This window comes from Podarcis melisellensis, assembly GCF_964234715.1.
Source record: "Podarcis melisellensis genome assembly, chromosome: 9".
NCBI classification, from domain to species: Eukaryota; Metazoa; Chordata; class Lepidosauria; order Squamata; family Lacertidae; genus Podarcis; species Podarcis melisellensis.
Genome location: NC_138541.1, coordinates 34,680,140 through 34,696,789, shown reverse-complemented (window position 1 = coordinate 34,696,789; position 16,650 = coordinate 34,680,140). Strand labels below are relative to the sequence as shown.

The 16,650-nt window shown below is 40.3% G+C and overlaps 1 protein-coding gene across 1 annotated transcript; it reads left to right on the top strand.

Moving 5' to 3' along the window:
- The first annotated feature begins 1,749 nt into the window (after positions 1-1,749).
- Positions 1,750-15,220, top strand: MGARP (mitochondria localized glutamic acid rich protein). Its single transcript, XM_081926254.1, has 4 exons — positions 1,750-2,154; positions 4,276-4,379; positions 8,441-8,546; positions 12,643-15,220. The coding sequence occupies exons 1-4, from the start codon at positions 2,076-2,078 to the stop codon at positions 12,882-12,884; spliced, it is 531 nt and encodes a 176-aa protein (XP_081782380.1). The 5' UTR covers positions 1,750-2,075; the 3' UTR covers positions 12,885-15,220.
- The last annotated feature ends 1,430 nt before the right edge of the window (positions 15,221-16,650 follow it).

Below are 16,650 nucleotides of genomic sequence, written 5' to 3'. Positions count from 1 at the left end.
TTGTCCTTTGTTAGGTTATTTTTAAAAATATTTTGCTTCCCATTGATCCCAAGGGGAGAGAAAATAAGTATTCCAGCTCTAGGGTAGGAATACTTTCCCACTCCCTCTGTTCTGAAGGCATGTCAGTTCTAGCAGACGGGGGATCCACAGCATTCTGTGTCCACCAGAACCTCCCCAGAGACCATAAGATTGCAGCCTTAGTCACATTATTCAGTCGTAACTTCATTTATATTCATTAATCTGCAGCATTGTGTGTGGCTTCTTGTACATGTCATGCCATCCTGTAGAAGCTATGCAAAACAATCTTATGCATGTTTATGCAAAATTAAATCCTCAGTTAATTGAGGCCCAGATTACCATACATAGGATGGCAACTTAATGCAAGCACTCAATACTTTTAAGAATCTATTTTGATTCATTTGAAGGTTTCCTAGAAGGTTTATAGGCACATGTTATTTTACAGGCATTTAGCAGAATTTTTTGCAATGTTTTTTGTTCTCTTCCCATTTCCTACTTCTTGTAGTATGACAGTTCAAATTCTATATTTTTGAGTGTGAAAAAATCATAAATAAGAGATGCTTTCATATATTAAAGTAAGAGAATTATTATAAATAATAATAAATAAATAATTTATTTATACTCCAATTTTTTCCCCTGATGGGACTTGAGGCCACTTAGATAAAAATAAGAACCACTGAAAACATAGATAAAACAACTAGCCTCTGAAGAAGTGGAGGGAACGAAAGCCAACTAAATGAAAAATGTCATTATGTGAAATGTGTTTCTTTTATAGCTCATCTGGAAACTGGATAAATGGTTGTGGGTTCTACACTCACCATTCTACTGACTGGCAACAACAGAACACATTCAAGCCTATTTTCAGTGGGGGAAGGGGTCCAGGAAAGCTGCTGCAGGCAGACACGTGTACCTGGGAAAGTTGGCTTGGAATTTAAGGCCATGCAAATAAGGGGCATTTCATAGTATCATCTCATCCAAGCCACTGCAATGCAGGGATATTTTGCCCAACCCTGGGGCTTGAATCCATGACCCTGAGACAAAGAATCTCATTTACTATGAAATTCTGTTATAAGCCATTGCCATTTTAAAAACAACAGAGGTACTCTGGTCACACAGAGGACTTTGCAGCAAGGTTGCAAGCTTCCCCCTATTTTTAGTGACAAGAAAAGTGGTATATTAGCTTGGCCCACCCTTGTAATGCCAAGATGGGGGAGCAGCTCTAATTGGTCATTCGGGGGCAACGAAAACATGGTGCTCGGAGACACCGTTTATTAATCCTTTACAACACTCAGCTTTGCAAGTGGGTTAGAGCTGGGTCCTGCCTCAAATTAACCTATATTACCATGATCCTAGCTAAACAGCACTGGCCTGTCTTGCCAGTTTATTGAGGTGCCAATATTGGTGTGTGAGCGCCTGCAGCTACTTCCTTGTAATAAGGAAAGGGGAAGGAATTCTGGGGCTGCACCTTTGTTCAGGCAGAAAGAGCCCCATTTTCCAGCCAGTTTGGGGGTGGGCGTGGGAAACCGCACTTACCCATCCGTCTTAAATGCCCCCCAGGTTACATACAAAACACAGCTAAGCTCCAATTCTGTAAATACTGTCAAGCCACTGGCGTCCTGGGGCGCGGTTTGCATGCATGTGTGCGTTCCGTTGGGCAAAAGCCTCCTGCTGCAGACACATTCCAGCACCTCCCACTTCCCCAGTTCTGCAGGCGCTTCTCGTCGTCCTAGTCGAGGCTGTTCCGCTGAAGGTGAGGGGGCAGCGGGGAAGACTCCCGCCCCCTCGCAGGTCCCCACCGCCCTGGGGGCCAGGCCGGCACGAAAAGGCTACCGCTTTGAAGAGAGCCGCAGGGCAAGCTGAGCGCACGCACGCACGCAGGCAGGGCGGAGCCGCGGCGCTTGGATTGGACGAAGTCTCGCCTTTCGTCGCCGCCTCGCTCTTCCCCGTCTCTCCCGCGTCTCCGCCTGTCACTCTTGCCCGAACAGGAGAAGCTCTCCAGGCGACGAGGCGAACCCTTGCGCGGCAGCCCACTCTGCGCTGCTGCCGCCACCACCACCATGCACCTCTGCAGCTTCGCGTGGCGCCCTCTGGTCCGCCGCCTCACGCAAGGGGCTGCCCCCTTCGTCCGCGGACACGGTGAGGTTTTTTTTGGGGGGGGGAAAGGGGCGGAGGGGTCGCGCGCGTGGCTGCGCCGTCGAAAAAGCCCCCCCGAAGCACGCCGAGGCGAGGAGCGGGGGCTGGTGAGGAGCCGCGTGGCTCTGCTGGGCGAGGAGGGCGCGCAGAGGTTGAGGGCGCCGGTGTTTGCGTTGGCTGCCTGGGAAAGGAGACGCGAAGGTCACGGCGCTGAGGCAATGGAGGGGAGCCGGGAGGACGCGGCTCCTGGCGCGCAGGAGAGCCGCTTCGCGTTCGCCCAGCCCCTCGGCGCCGGCGAGACCCAGGAGGCTCTTCCTGGCGGCGGCGGCGGAGCAGCAGATGCATCTTAAGCCCGGGGTGGGGGGAAAAGAAAGCCACCAGAGCCTCTTGTGTTTTACTGTTTCCCCTCCGAAGTTATTTTGACTAGTGGAGAACAGGGTGGGACTGTTTACCGGAGGGGAAAAGATGACAACCAGAATCACTCCCCCCACCCCTGGCCAGTGTGTAAGCAGCTGACAGAAATTCAGGCTAAAGGGAGAGAAAACGGCGCAGGGTGTTGGGGAGGGAGAGTCCGAAAAAAATTTAATAAAGGGCTGGTGATTTCCCTTCTTATTGGGCATGTGAATGTGGCTGAGGTAGCACAGACTGGCGAGAACTTGCTGATTCTGCTCATAAAATAATCCGTCCTCTAGCTGCACAGTGTACGTCCTTATCCGCGAGGATCGATCTGGGCCTTTCTAGGTTAGAAAGATGGATCCTGCTAGTTAAGCACTGTACACTGGTTATACTAGCCCATATCTATGTCTAGTAGTCTGTTTTGCCCTCAGGGGATGGATTCGGATTAGCGGTGCTGCAGGTGAGGTAGCCACACTGCTCTTTAATACCGAGGGTGTCAGTGGGACAGATGACTGTGTTTGAGGATATTTTGTCCAAGCACTATGATTTCTTCCCTGAAAGTTTTGTAAATTGGCAAGAGTCAGATTGGTGCTTCCATTGTTTGTTTGTTATTAGGTTTGACAAGCATATACTTAAAATGCTATACACATGTTAAGAAATGGCCTGGGCAGTGGGATAGGGGAAGGTTGTAGCCCCATTACTGACATCAAATAGGAGTGTATGGCCATATTCCACATGACTGTGCATTTTTCCTAGTTATATAATAGTGTGACTTGTGTAATGTAGGAATGCAATAGCAGAAGTTCTGTCTTGAAAGAAGATGCCACAATTCTCCCAAAACAATGTAGTTTACATCTGCACCATTTATTGATTGAAAAAACGCTACAGGAGTGCTTATATGGGGCATTGCGGTAGGGACTGTGTGATGAGGCCCTCAGGTATCTTACATTATTAATTTCAAGACATGATGGTTAGACTAGAGAAACTCTTTGGAGCAAGGGAGAAAAATCCATGTCTATCCTTTTTAAAACATTTGCATAATCATAGAATTGTAGAGTTGGAAGAGAACCTGAGGATCATCTAGTTCAACGCTCTGCGGCACAGGAATATGCAGCTATCCCATACGGGGATCAAACCTGCAACCTTGGTGTTCTCAGCACCGTGCTCTAACCAACTGATTTATCATGCCCCATTCCAAAAACAAATGAACACCTGGCTTAAACTTCATTCTGGTCAGCATATTCAAGTCCACATTAAGAATGTCTTAAAATTATATTTCCACTTTGTATTACCTGGTTACTCTGTGCCATTCATCAGGTGCAGAATCTTTTCCTGGGATTCACCTTCTCATGTGAAAGGGCATCATGTTGTTGTTATGGGAAAAGACTAGCTCAGTGATAGAGTACATGTTTTGCATGCTGAAGACCTCAGTGTCTCCAGGTAGGATTAAGAAAGGCTCTGGACAGCGTTAACAACTGCTTCTCCTGTTAATAGGTCGGTTTGATCTATTACCAATAACTTATGAAAATGCTAAGTGCAACAGTAGATTTGTATGATCAAAAGAACTACTGATCCTGTCTTTATCTTACATGATGAGATTTGTAGCTGATACATTTCTTTTAAAAGATCTCTAGAAGGTCTAGATTATCTCAATTACAGCATATTGAGCTTACTGTTTTGTTTTGTGTTTTAGTATTATCACTAATATTATAGCTTTTGTTTTTGAAGCACCTTTCCGCCAGATGTCATCTGGAAGCGTTCCTGGATCTTCTGGGGAGAACTTTATTTATTATCTGCTCGTTGCTGGTGCTGCTGCAGCAGGAGGTTTCTTAGTGAGTGCTTTCTTTACACATCTGTTTACACTGTCCAAAAACTCTCAATCTTCTCAACAGGATAGAGAAATGATAATGTAGTCAAACCAAAATTTAAGTTGGAACTTTGCTTACAATGTTTTTCTGGTAGCAAGCTGCTGATTTTGAGACCAAAATCCTATACATACCTGCTTACCTAGAAATAATCCCCATTGAACTAATGGGATTTGGGTAGACGTGCAATGGGTTGTGTTGCAAAAGTCAAGTGTTTAATCCAACATTTTACAGCAGAGGTGGGAATTTACAGCCTTCCAGATATTGCTGAACTATAACTCCCATCATACCTGATCACTGACCATGATGGCTGGAATTGATGGGAACTGGAGTTCAACAACAAATGGGGAGAGGCAACAAGTCTCTCACCTCTTATTTTATGGACTAAATTTATGTCTAAATTTTAAGGGGAAAAATAAGTAATGATTGTGAGAGTGCTCCATTCCAAAATAACTTTTTGATGATAAACCACTAAAGCTGGAGTCTTTACTGGGGTTGGGTGACTTGTTTCTGCTTATTGCTATAATGCAGTAATATTAATGCACATTTTCCTGTCAAAGCAGACTGCAAAACTAGATTTACCCAGGAAGAAAATACTAGAACTACAGGCCAAGGCTATGCACATTTACTAGAAGTAAATCCTTCTTACTTCAATGATGACAACTTAAAGTTAATATTAGACATATCCTAAATGTCAAGGTGATTATACATAGCAATAGATGAGTTTTAGGATAGTTTTCCAATAAAGGTTTTCTTGGAAATTGGAAGCAAATGTCAGTGGCAGTCAGGGGCGCCGACTTATAAAAAATATTGGGGGGGCGGGGGCCCATACCGACTTATAAAAAATATTGGGGGGCCCAAGACCTCCAAACCGCTGCTGCTGGGGGAACGAAAGGGGCGAGCCCCCGGGCTGTCCCGACCTTAAGTGAACCTGTGAGGGCCCGCCCTTTGCGGCAGCCGATTGGCTGCCGCCGTGGGCGGTGAATATTAATGAGCTAGGGGGAATCCCCGCGACGCCAGCCCCGCGAGATTGTTGGAGATTGTTGATGGGTCGAGAGCCCGCAACCCCACCCCCTCTCTAGATCGGGAGTGGCTTTGTTTTAACTCATTACTGAATGTATTTTAAAAGGTAACTATCGTCAAACAAGGAAAATAAAAAATACCAACATAATTTTGTGATTTTACAAAGCATAATATAACTAATAATTTTCTTAAATTATTGGGGGGGCGGAGCCCCCCCAAACAAATTTTTGAGGGGGCTCGGGCCCCCTCAGGCCCCATGGAGTCGGCGCCTATGGTGGCAGTTCTAGTATAGTCTTCGTGTCAAAGATGGGCATTAGAAATAATAATAACAACTGTAAAGTTTGTTTGATCAATATGATGAATTCAAAGAGCCTGCAGTCTCAAGTATGTGTGTTGATGCTGGGGATAGTTATGCTCCCCAGTCCCATGCAGCTATTTAACTTAAGATTGTATCATCCATAGCTATGGATTGTGTAACAAAACAAACCTACATAAAAAATCATGGAGAAAAGGCTGCATGAACTCATTGTCATGTATAGTTTGATGCTTAGACTGATTGTTCCTATTGACTGATCCTACCTGTTCTACCTTCTCAATATGTAAATGTAGTAAATGGACACCAAAACATTCTTCCAACTAAAGGAAATGAGCTTTGTACTATTTCCCACCACTCAGGAATGCAATATTTTAATATTTACACACACACACACACACAGTAAATATGTTATTCATCTCTTCTAACTAGTACCTATGAGATTAACCAGCTGAATTGAGCATTCAGTTTTCTTTGTCTAATATTCATTAGTTGCTACACATTTCGGCTTTGATTTTCAGAACTTGGAAATGATATCAATAGAGCTTAATTCTAAGTAATATATGTTTGAAAAGCAGTGCTTGTTTAACTATTGTTTATTGCTATCATAAGTTTTATTACAAAAATAACACTAGGCGTCAAAATGTTATCGCAAACATTGGCTAAATAAATAGTAGAAGATATGCCATTAAACTTTTTGTAAGGTTATACTATAGCATTTATACCTGTTTAAGCAAACATAAAATACAAACAACAGTCTTACATTGCCTTAACCTTACCTTTAATGTAGTAACCACGGCTTAGTGCAAATGTGCAAACTTTCGGGGAGGAGATCCTCGCCCATCATTCTGCTGTTGTGCTGCACTTGTTGTAAGCCAAAAATGGCTTATCTTCTGAGTTACACCAATAAAACTCAGAGACAAAAGGAGTTAGACTCAGTTTAGTATGCCATGAGCTCAGGCCCATGGGTTAGCTGTCTCTAGATTAACCATGAACTGAAAGCAAGGATTGTCTACTAGTTCATGGTTTGTCCAGCAAAGCTAACTCATGAGCCCAGGTTCAGGGGTGTAGCCAGGGGGTGCGGTAAATGCACCTCGGGTGTCGCCACTGAGGGGGGGGGTGACAAAATGGCAGGCAGCACTCACCGTGGGGTCTCTGGCGCCCGCAGACTCCACGCCGTCTGCCCACTGCCTCCCCCCCAGCTGAGGCCCCGCGGCACCCCCCCTGTTCCTATGGGCGCCACGTGCCCAGTCCCTTCTCTATGGGTGCCACGCGCCCCGTCCTGTCCCTATGTGTGCTGCCCATCCCATCCCTGCCTATGGGCACTGTGCCCCCCATCCCACCCCCATGGGCAGTTCACCCCGCTCCTGGGCGCGCCGCCCCAGGTGCCCAAGAGGCCCCAGGTTCATATAACATACGAAACCATCACTTAGCTGAGAGCAGCAGCAAAACAAGCAGCTGCTGCCTGAGAGCTTATACATTTTTGCTAAGCCATGGCTTGGCTTAGCGTGATATGCAAGCCAGGTCAATGTGTTGTCGCTCTTAACAGAACTTTGAATCTGACTCTAATTAATAGACCATTTCATCTGATTTTAATATTCTGAAGAGGGTTTTAATCAAACCTTAAATACTTCAATATAATTTTTATAAAGCTAGAATAGGGTGTTACAGTTTAATTTATATTTTTTTATCTCTCATTTTAACCTATTAAAGGAAATTTATTAACATTCCTGTATTTGTATACATATATTCATATACTGTATTTTGGTGACAGAGTTTATATGTTTTATTAATCTTTATGATCCGTGTTTGTTCTTATTTTATTCCTGGTTTGCAGTGGCTTTTGGCTATAAGCATTTACGTTTGATCGTTAATGTTTAATCTGACCCTCTTCATTAAAAAGGCTAGCCTATATATAAAAATACTCACTGTGATCTTTATACATTTTACTCAACCCCCCCAATATCATGTTGGCCGAAAAGCAAATCCTGGAATTTGGGAAACCTTGGAAAGTGACTTTAACGCAGTGCAAGAAGCCAACTAGTAAAAAAAGAAAAAAGAAAAAGGACACTTTATCTAGTAGAGAGCAGCAAATTAGAGTATGAGTTATTTGGAGACTGCCCATTCATGCCAAAACTAAATATACGCAGAACAGTGTTTCCATGTGCCTAAGAGGCCCTTTAGAAACTAGCCTTGAAGTACGCACTAGAAAGATCTCAAAGGTGACATGGTGGATTATTTATAGCGCAGTGTTTTTGTTTTGCATTTATTGCATTTATGGAAGAGTTAGTAAAAGCTGAGAGTCTTACATGGAATATAAGAAAGACACATTCTTCATTGATTGGTGCAACTTTATTATATTTATAAGTACAAAGAAAGTCCACCTCCACATTATAATCTGGAATGCTATTTAGTCATTTCCCCCACTTGTCCCTTGGTCAATGATGTCACAATTGTTTTTTTCCAACCTGAACTTTATGTGAACAGTTTTGTATGGATTATTGGTTTGTTTTTTTGTATCCCATGTTCTGACACTACAAGAAGTGGAAGTGGGTGGAGCTACAGATTATGTGGGATTTGGTTCATTTTTCCCCTTGATGATATGTATTATTTTTGCTAACTATAAAAATTAATAGGAAAAGCAAAGAACACAGTCTTGGCATATGGAGATAAGTGCAATTATTATTTTTAGGCCTACAGAACGGTTACTTCTGACAAATCCAGATACAACGAACGTATCACTGATATGCAGCAAAGAACTGTAGCAGAATGGAAGCCAAAACCGTGGCCTCCTCAGTGTAAGTTGAGAATTTATGCATTTACAAATGATACTTCAATGTTAATTGTCTTAAGGGCATTTTGTTTTGTTTTTTTAAAACAGCAAAGACAAGAGTAGGGGGGTGGAAATATAGAAGCTGCTAATCTGTTGAACTTTACGTTAGACTTTACATGGCTATGTATCAGAGTTCTGTTTAATTTAATTATTTTTGACAGGACTACAATGGTTCTGATTTAATGGCTCCTAGGTCCTAGAATATTATTGGTTGCAAGGTTTATATGCTACGTATGCATACATTGCTACTGTTACCATGGGCCAAACCAGGATTTATGTTAGGGGGGCAGACTTTATGTTGGGGGCCCAAGAACTTGAGTTAGTTAAGTATTTTTATTGATTTACATGATGGGGGGGCAGCTGCCCCACTTGGCTACACCCATGATTGTTAGTTTGCTCAGATACTTTTGATCATTTTGTTGCAACTAAAATACAAAGACATTCCTGAAAGTGATTCAGTTCATGTAACACATAGTCTGGGATTGGTTTTTGTTTTTTTAAAAGATTTCATTAAGCATCACAGAGAAAAAATATAAAGCGCTGAAGGTTGAACGTTTAGTGAAAGATAACTAATTACAGAACTCATATAACTAAAATTACAAAAGTGGTTTTGTTTGACATCATAATTCCAGTCAGTCAGCAGATTGATGGCTCAGGAATTTCAGAAAACTCTGAATATAGTGCTCAGCTAAGTCATTGATGGGGGAAATTCTATTCACAAAACCCAGGGAATTGTTCTCTAGTACTGCTTATTAAAACTAAATGAGCACTGCCAAATTGCTTCCTGAAATGACCATTTTTATGTCTATAATTTGCTTAATATTTTAAATAAATGAAAATATTTCAGTATGAAATAACTAAGAAGGTATCTAGAGGGAACTCAGTTTGAACTGTGGCTTAACTCAGGAATGAACCAACATGTTTTCACTCATACAGTTCATACTGAATGATCATTAAGATAGTGCTGCTGAGTATATAGAAATGTGAAATTCTATTAATTAATCTCACTGAATAGTCCGTGAGTTAGGATCTGTTTCTTTGATGGAAGCTGTTTCATCTTAGGGATGAAGGAATGTTTAGAAGGCTGTGACCCTATACCCAGTTTCCTGAGAGTAAGCTCTACATAGGATGTTTTTTAAAGTAGGCATGTATAGGATTGCCTAGTAAGTTAATGCAATAGTACTTCCAACACAGTTAAATTCTAAACAGTTTGCTACTGTGCATATTTATTCAGAAATAAGTTTTTTGTGTGTATAGTGAGACTTATTCCCAGGGAAGTACGCAAAGGATTGATGCCTAAGATTGCAGTTACAGGGCTAGACATGACAAATAGCTATCAGCTCAGCCACTGAACACATCCTCAGAATACCTGGGCACTATCCACTGTTACATGAGCACGCTTCTTTTTCCTTTCCTCCTCTCTCCAGCCCCCTGTGAACCTCAAATCTTTTCTGAAGGGTCCCCTAAAACCCTCCAGGGAGTACCTGTTCCCCCAACTGCTTCTGTTCTCTGAAAAATGTGCACTGTTGGATCTCACCCAACACATGTAGCTGCTCTTCTTTTCCCTACCTGGACGCAATGAATGCAATCAAATTGCATTTACCTGACCTGGTTTTTCTCCCGCCCCCCTTTTAACATTTATATTGAATAATACGTTTGGGTTTTGAAAACCATTAATTCATATGTTACATGCTATTTTTCCTCTCTTCCTGTCTTTCTGCCTTCTTTTCATGTGCCTTCTCATGAGAAGAATGCAGGGTATTTGATATTCCTCCTTCCCTGGCCCTTTATTGCCTTTCATAAATGACCTTACCTCCATCTAAATTGTATGCTTAAATTATCTTAACAAATGAAACATTCAGAAAAGCAAGTATTATATTTCCCTCAAGTTTTTAAATATTGCGATGCCTTTCAAATTCACCTATGATTTGGAAAACCCATAACTTGTTCTATACTTTACTAAAAAAATAGACAAAACCTCTAACCTCTCAGCAGAAGACTTTAGGCTACTTCACACGTAATATATTTTCAGCTGTACACCTATAATGTGTTAAGTGTACACTCAAAATTGTAAAATGTATGTGACAAACATGGGTACCACAGAAAAAATACTGCATGCCGAAGCTTCTTGTTAGGTGTGCACTCAAAGGCAAACCCATGATTTTTTGTCATGAACCAGCTCTTTGACATTGAACTGAATAGGGAAATGTTAATAGAAATAACCTGCAAAATTCCAAAATGGTGTTTATAGTGTATGCTAACGTTCCAGTTTTTGCAATTTTCTGAGTGTGTTCATGCAATTTCTTGTTCCAATTTCTGTTTCCTTCTCTTAATCTTGTTTCTGATCTCCTTTTCTGTATTAATCTTTCTTTCACTAGAAAGGTTGTATTTAAATCTTTCTAATTGTTCCTCTGCTTTTACACTTTCAGAATAAAATACAAAGGAAATCTTTCCAAAACCGAGGAATTAATTTTTTTAAGGACAGTCCATCGTTGTATACCTCGCAGCCAAACTTGAGAAAACCATCTCTTATAGAACTCCATTTTTGTGAGAATACTCCCCAATAATTATATCTTTTCAAGGCCAAGATAAAACACAACTTAAATACATCCTATAGAAGATAACTTGGCACTCTTAAGACACTGGCTGTTTTGAATTAATACACTTGTAATTGACTGTCCAATAAAGGGTCCTGAACACTTATCTTGCTTGTCAATCTGTGTTTTGTGTGAACAGGTTAGTTTTCTAGAAATTTGTTATATCCCATAGAGCGACACAGTTGGGTAGTATGGTCTCTGTTTTAGCAGGAAAAAGAGGAGCTGGATCTGTTTAAAAGTCAATTTATTCAAGTCTTAAAGACACACTGTTGTACCAATACATAAGAGAATGATGTGACATAAACAAAAAACTTAAAATAATTGTCCCTATTCATGTTACTATCAAAGTTAAACGAAATACCTACTTCTCAGTACAAACTTAGATAATATTTGGATGTTTTGATCACATCAAATAATTAATTATGTTCTTTGTAGCCAATCATTATTAAACCTGACCGTGTCTCTCTCCCTTTGTTCACATACCTATCTTTGCATGTCACTGTCTGTTAATTTCTCCTCAGCTTTGTTTGCCAGTTGGGCTGCTGTCAGCTAACAAAGCTTGTGGGTCACTGTTCTCATCTGTGTGGTGCTGGTGCCTGTTCAATTACATCTTCATTTCCACGCCTTCTTACCTAGAATGTTACAATCCCTGTTTGAAAACATGTCCTTGGGTTTCTAGGCTGGGGTGTGCATTTCTGTTTCAGTGGACTTCAGCATTTATTGCAAAAAGACGGATAATAATGGAATCGCAGTTCATGAACGGGGGAAAGCTGGGCTCACAAATAGCACTTGTCTTATTCCTGCATTTTGGTATTTTTGACCTTTGCAGCAGTTTAAACAGTCACATCAAACGTACAATTTATTTCTTATTTCTATACTGCTTGCTTGTAAAAAAACAAAAAACCCTCAAAGTGGTTGGCTCGTGATCTACTTCAGTAGAAGGAATGTGCAGAGCCGTTTCCTCCAGGTGAAAAGGACAGAGAATTTATTGCATTTCAGGAACTTCAAGTATGACAATACTGTTCCTGCATACACAAACTGCTCTTTCATCCAGGTGATAGTATAGTTTGACCTGTGGCCTGAGCAGATTTGTTTTTGCTGTTTCTTAATTTGCAGCTCTATAGCATGATGCTATGCTCCACAGCAGCTTCTAAACATAGCAGCCTATTAAGGTTGGCTTTAATAATATCATTCATATATTAAACATATAATATGAACATGAACTGAGCCTCTTTTCAATGGCATCCTTGCCATTTCCCTCCCGATGGCTGCAGTCTTTAACTGCTGTACATTTATAAATAATTCTCTGTTATCGTAGCATGTTTCTGTTTGTTTTGTTATGTACTTCATAGTAATCCTTTGCTTCATGCTATATATTCTTTCCACATATTAACAAGGTAACAGGCTAACCTGTTTCACATTGCATGTTTGTGCTTCATGATTTCTCTGTTATGTTAAATGAAGCCTTAGAAAACGATGAAACAGAAGCAAACGAAACTGCTGATGCAAGCGAGGAAGTAAAGGATGCAGTTGAAGAAGAGACTGCAGCAGTAACTACTGGTGAATCGGAAGTGCAAAATGAAAAGCACACTGAATCTGCAGAAGCACAGAGAGAAGACGAATCGCCTGTTGAAGAGGCATCCTCTGGTGTGCAAGAAGAGCAAGATGCTCCTTCCAGCTCAGAGGCAGCCCAAACGCAAGGTTAACATTACAAATGGAAATCTGTAGGCATTTTACCTTGTATCACAGGAAGCACTGCTTTGCTCGCGTTAACATAGTATTCCACACAGAATAAACTTGTATTTTAAAACCTTAATTGAATTTTAATATAAATGAGATATGATTTCAGCTGCAGTTTCCAAGTTTAATTCATACAACTTATTTTAGGTAGTTTGTTGCAAAATATTTCTGGAAGAAGGAGCCCTAATTTGCCAGTTGTGGTAGAAGGCTCCTGATTTTGTCCAGAAGAAATAGCTGAACATGCCTAGAGAGTGTGTTATAAATAGAATTGAGTGCAGTTCAGTGTGCTCTTTCTCTCCTAAATGCACAAGCTGTAAGATGTGTAGAGAGGCATTTTGGCCCATTAGAAATATATTTACTATTGCAAAATCTTGTGTGGTTTTCTTCTGCTGCCAAATCCATTGCCTTTCTGAATATTTTTTTTTAAAAAAACAATATTATTATTATTTTTGGCGTGTTTCCAAAACCATCCATTATTTGGAGGGTTGTATTCAATGCTTCTCTCACTCAGGGTAGATACTTTGAAACGAATGAACCCAAGTTAAACATGTCCATTAACATCAATGTTTCTACTCTGAGTAGAGACAAGCAGAGAATACCACCTATAATTTTGAGTGCTTTTCAGACTTCATTATGCAAAGAATGAGAATGTGATTTCTGATTAGCCCTAAAAACAATGACCAAATAAGACCATTCCAAAATAATTTTGATGGCTGCGATCCAGGAAGTGAGTAACATTAATGCATTCTAGGCTCTGTTTCATTGCTGGCCATGGAAATATATTTCCTTGCAACTCTTTGTCTTATGTAGTGAACAGTAGAACCTGACACTGTTCAGCATTCTCTTAATCACAGATAATGCCTTCAGCATTAAACTGGTAAAAACTAGATGAATAAAACATAGGCCTTTATTAGGAAGGGCTCTATAGTACCAACACACCCCTTAGTCATCTGATTTGTATCCATCATTAAGTAATTTGTAATGTGAGTTCACTTTTGTCATTGCTGGTGATGTTGCAGTTAAAAAGACCTGATCTTAAATGATTTATAGAAGCAAGCCTTATTTGGACAAGTCACTCTTGCCAGAGGGAAGGGGGTGGGGAGGTGATTTTTGCAAAGACCCAAAGCATTCTGTACCTTCCCAAAATCTGTTTTGGAAGTTTTTAGGGGTCCTCTGGAAGGGTATGGAAATTGGCTTGGGAGACCGCAGAAAGAATTAGAATGGGTGGAACTTAGAGAAGGATTTAAATCCCCACTTGGCTATGAAGCACACTGGGTGACCTTGGGCCAGCTACTGTCTCCCAGCCTAACCTACTTCACAAGGTTGTTGTTCGGGGGATTAAATGGGGAGGGGGAGAACCATGTATGCCACCTAGAGCGCCTTGGAGAAAAGGGTGGGATATAAATGCAATACATAAATTACAATTTTTTATTAAAAAAACAACAACCCCACAACCTTCCTGCGGTAGAAATTCCCAACCAAACTTCCAAGTCTGTTTGGGACTTTTTACATTCTTGCAATATCTGTTTTATGTAAATAACTGCATTATATTTATCTAGCTAGCTTAGTTTTGTTTATCAATAACTAACTGGGATGTCAAGTTTTCCACAGCCCTGAAGCTTGAAATGCTGTGAACGGGGCAAGCCAACTGAACTCCAGACCTTATAGATGGAAATAATTGTCTGCTACTGTATTGCGGCTTTCCCCTGGCTTCATGAGAATGCCAATTTGGCTTCCCAGAAATAGCTCTGTGTGCATAATGTGCACACACTGCTATTTCTGATGCTGAAGAGAATGGGATAAAAACACTGATATAATGAGATGCAGTACAATTAAATATAAGCAATACAAATGAAAACCACAAGCAGAGTTGGAGAAATTCCAGTTTTAATGTGTAAAAGTACTCAAGTTGGCACAATAAACTTAAGTTAATTTTGTTTTTTAACATGGGTGATTTCCATTATTGTATCTCCAAATGGAACTGCTAAATTCATTTAAGAACATTAGGAGATCAGATAGAAATATAGCTGCTTTATTTCAGCTGCAAAATAAAGGGGTTCTCAAATTTTCCTTACATCACTTCAACTTTTGAGGTGGAAGCACCTTTCCCCACACATATAGTTGGAACAACAATTAGTAAGCACAGTTGTAATGTAGTATTGCACTGAAATATTTTGTATTAACAGAATTGAAGATTTGAATTCCTAATTATGGTCATTTTCACATGGAATAATGATACAGGGAAACAGAATGCTGAAATCGGTGTCTTGCCTACCTCTTAATAAAGGATTTTGTTTTACAATTTTTGTTTGCATTCTTGTGAAACCTGTAGTGCTTCCTTGAATTATGTTTATTATGTTTCTACAGATACCAGTATCTGCTAAAAATGAACTATTTTTGTAACAGGATAATATTTAGTATGGTGTCACACAGTGAAAGGGTCAGTTCTGTAAATGTATGCATATGGGTACCCGAGGAAACTTTGCAGTATCTATTGCAGTCTTCGACACAGCTTTAATAGGCTAACCGCTTTCAGTTTGAAATTGGCTTGCCTGTTGAATAGTATAGAAATTGCAGATACCTCTGCTACAAACATGGTTCTGACCCAAGTCTAGCATCAGAGGTTGTCAGAACTGGGCATCTGTTGGACTCATGTGACATCCTGCCACTCAGAAAGTTTTTTTTTTATAATAGTTGAGTTTTTATAATTGAAGCTATTATCAAGTTTGACTAACAGCAAACTGCAACGAAAGTACCCCAAGATTCACAAGCCAACCTTGAGCTGTGATTTGTGGTCCCGATTTGTTGAGCTCAACAGTGTTAGTGAATTTGGTCCAGAAACTAGTCAAAGTTTCGTATTAAGTCCCGTTTTCAATGTTTGCCTGTGTGTAATGTGTATGGGGTATGTGGAGATGACAACAAAACCTTAGAGCCTGCCATGGTACATTCTATTTAATATAAGCAGGCAGTTTTGTAGGATTCCATTGCAAATGGAGGATGGCACACAAAGGCAGAGAAAAAGCAACCAGTTCAGAATTCTAGAGCAACACTTAATTTAAATGTGTTTAACATGCATCCTTCTTAAGTTAGTCTAATGCACCAGAGATGCTATTGTTTCTTTCATGCTACATTTGCCTTGAGAATTAAGGTTATCTTATTTCATTTTGGTAATGACTGATAAGCAGCCCATATGCCTTTGCTAATTGTTTGCTCTTCCTTTTTTCTTTTAACTCACATTTAAATGTTCATGGAGCATTAATAATTCGCTTCCATTAATATAGTAAAAGAAAAATGCATGCATTGATATTGCCATTTACTCGAAGATTCATGTCTTTAATTGAGATATTTAAAAGGATTTCGCAAACTGAACTTTTATCCCCACTCAGACTTAATTGTAATGGACAGAAATGTCTTTTGCTAATCCCAAACATCAATTAGTTACTATGTATTTTAGACTTTGGCACTTCTACTTTCTTCAGATTATTTGCAGAGTAGGGCTCAATGTCAAATGCAGGCAGAGCGGCTATGCTTTGCAACACAACTGTTGACAGTACAAAGGTCCTGCTATTAGTTTTAAAATACCATTTGTCAGAGCATTCAGTGGGTTTTAGTTTTAGTCATAACTGTGGCATTTTAAATAAACGTGTGCCATGGATGTTAAAGTTAACTAACAATCTACTGAAGATAAATATTACGGCTTTTTGTCATAAGGAAATAAAACTACAGACGTCT

Excerpts from the sequence above, each read along its gene's own strand:
- MGARP (XM_081926254.1), top strand. The coding sequence starts at position 2,076 with ATGCACCTCTGCAGCTTCGCGTGGCGCCCTCTGGTCCGCCGCCTCACG. Across the intron at positions 4,380-8,440 it reads CTGCAGCAGGAGGTTTCTTA|GCCTACAGAACGGTTACTTC; the intron begins GTGAGTGCTTTC and ends TATTATTTTTAG. Across the intron at positions 8,547-12,642 it reads AAAACCGTGGCCTCCTCAGT|CCTTAGAAAACGATGAAACA; the intron begins GTAAGTTGAGAA and ends TGTTAAATGAAG.